General features: G+C 53.6%; 1 protein-coding gene across 1 annotated transcript; it reads right to left on the bottom strand.

The window, feature by feature from the left end:
- Nucleotides 1–423: 423 nt before the first annotated feature.
- LOC118701240 (olfactory receptor 14J1-like) lies at nt 424–1,377 on the bottom strand. The gene has a single exon (XM_036405871.2). It carries the CDS (start codon nt 1,354–1,356, stop codon nt 424–426), a length of 933 nt encoding a protein of 310 aa, XP_036261764.1. The 5' UTR covers nt 1,357–1,377.
- Between the last annotated feature and the right edge of the window lie 615 nt (nt 1,378–1,992).

The following is a 1,992-nucleotide window of genomic DNA, read 5'->3' as shown; positions in this document are numbered from 1 at the left end:
TGCAGCAGCACCAGGGCCACCAGGGCAGCGGGGCAGGGCCACGGCAGCAGCACTGGCAATACCAAGTGCTGCTGCTGCTGCTGGGCACAGCTGCTGGGCCAGCACTGATCTGCCCCAGCTCTGCACACAGACATTGCTGCTGCAGCTCCAGAGAAGGCAACACAAGGGCATCTCTGCAGAAAACTCTGCTGGGAGATCCTTTAGTTCCTCTAAAGCCACTGAGAGCACAGGCCCTCATTGACAGAACCTGTGGCCACAGGGGACTTGAAGAGTAACAAAATAAGAAATGGGAATAACAATGACATTTATTTTTGGACAATATGAAAAAAGTAAAACAAAGAAACAGAACTCCTGAAATGAGAACAACAAGAAGTATCAAAACCAACTTCTATTACAAGTGATTTGAAGAAATTCGCCAGCACTTTAATGTTTCCAAAACCATCCAGTCATAAGTGTGGACACTGCAGCCTTGAGCTCCTGGTTCCTCAGGCTGTAGATGAGGGGGTTCAGGGCTGGAGGCACCACCGAGTACAGAACTGACAGGGTGAGATCCAGGGATGGGAACGAGATGGAGGGGGGCTTCAAGTTGGAAAATGTGGCAGTGCTGATGAAGAGGGAGACCACGGCCAGGTGAGGGAGGCAGGTGGAGAAGGCTTTGTGCCGTCCCTGCTCAGAGGGGATCCTCAGCACAGCCCTGAAGATCTGCACATAGGAGAAAACAATGAACACAAAACAACCAAGTGCTAAGAAGATGGAAAACACAAGAAGTCCCAATTTCCTGAGGTTGGAGTGTGAGCAGGAGAGCTTGAGGATTGTGGGGATTTCACAGAAGAACTGGCCCAGGGCATTGCCATGGCACAGGGGCAGGGAAAATGTATTGGCCGTGTGCATGAGAGCAGTGAGAAAGGCACTGGCCCAGGCAGCTGCTGCCATATGGGCACAAGCTCTGCTGCCCAGGAGGGTCCCGTAGTGCAGGGGTTTGCAGATGGACACGTAGCGGTCGTAGCACATCACGGTCAGGAGGAAATACTCTGCTGAGATGAAAAAGGCAAAAAAAAAGAGTTGTGAAGCACATCCTGTGTAGGAGATGTTGCTGGTGTCCCAGAGGGAATTGTGCATGGCTTTGGGGACAGTGGTGCAGATGGAGCCCAGGTCAGCGAGGGCCAGGTTGAGCAGGAAGAAGAACATGGGCGTGTGCAGGTGGTGGCCGCAGGCTACGGCGCTGATGATGAGGCCGTTGCCCAGGAGGGCAGCCAGGGAGATGCCCAGCAAGAGGCAGAAGTGCAGGAGCTGCAGCTGCCGCGTGTCTGCCAATGCCAGCAGCAGGAAGTGCCTGATGCAGCTGCTGTTGAACATTTGTGCTGTCTTGGCAAGGGGACCTGTAGAAAAAGTAATCATGGAATAGTTGGGTTTGGAGAAGACTTGAAATATCCCAGCACAGCCTGGGGTCACTTTCCGCCCACTGCCTGCCCAGGGCTCTGCTGCCTGGAGCTGTCCCTGCCAGCAGCTGCTTCCCTGTGCCCAGGGCTGGGCCCTGCCAGTGCTGCCAGAGCCCAGCCCAGCCCTGGGGGCTCAGCTCTGCCCTGCAGAGCCCTCCCAGCTCAGGCACTGCCCAGGGGCAGCTCTGGCTCTGCAGGCTCTGATGGCAACGTCAGAGCAACCCTGAGGAGGCGTGAAAAGCGACACTGATGCTGGCTCAAAAGACTGATTTCTTTCACTGCATGGTTTATTCAGATCTCAGATAATTTATTGTCTTTCCTCAGCCTTACCTGAGGGATGAATATCTATGTACAATTTCCCATCCAGGCAACACAGAGCAGTAGAATGAAAATCAGGATTTCCCTTTTTATGCAGCCCCTGCCTTGCTGTGCTCCCTATATAATCTAAATTCTGCAGTGAAATGCTATGCTGGGAGCAGTCCTGAACAATGCAGCATCCTCCCCACACAAGGAGAACACTTCCAAGCCTCACCAGCTGTCTTCTCCCACCCAG

This window comes from Molothrus ater, unplaced genomic scaffold (assembly GCF_012460135.2).
Source record: "Molothrus ater isolate BHLD 08-10-18 breed brown headed cowbird unplaced genomic scaffold, BPBGC_Mater_1.1 matUn_MA534, whole genome shotgun sequence".
Taxonomy (NCBI): domain Eukaryota; kingdom Metazoa; phylum Chordata; class Aves; order Passeriformes; family Icteridae; genus Molothrus; species Molothrus ater.
The sequence above is the reverse complement of the archived record's forward strand: the minus strand, read 5'-3'. Positions and strand labels throughout refer to the sequence as shown.

Coding starts and splice junctions, on each gene's coding strand:
- LOC118701240 (XM_036405871.2), bottom strand. CDS start 1,356: ATGTTCAACAGCAGCTGCATCAGGCACTTCCTGCTGCTGGCATTGGCA.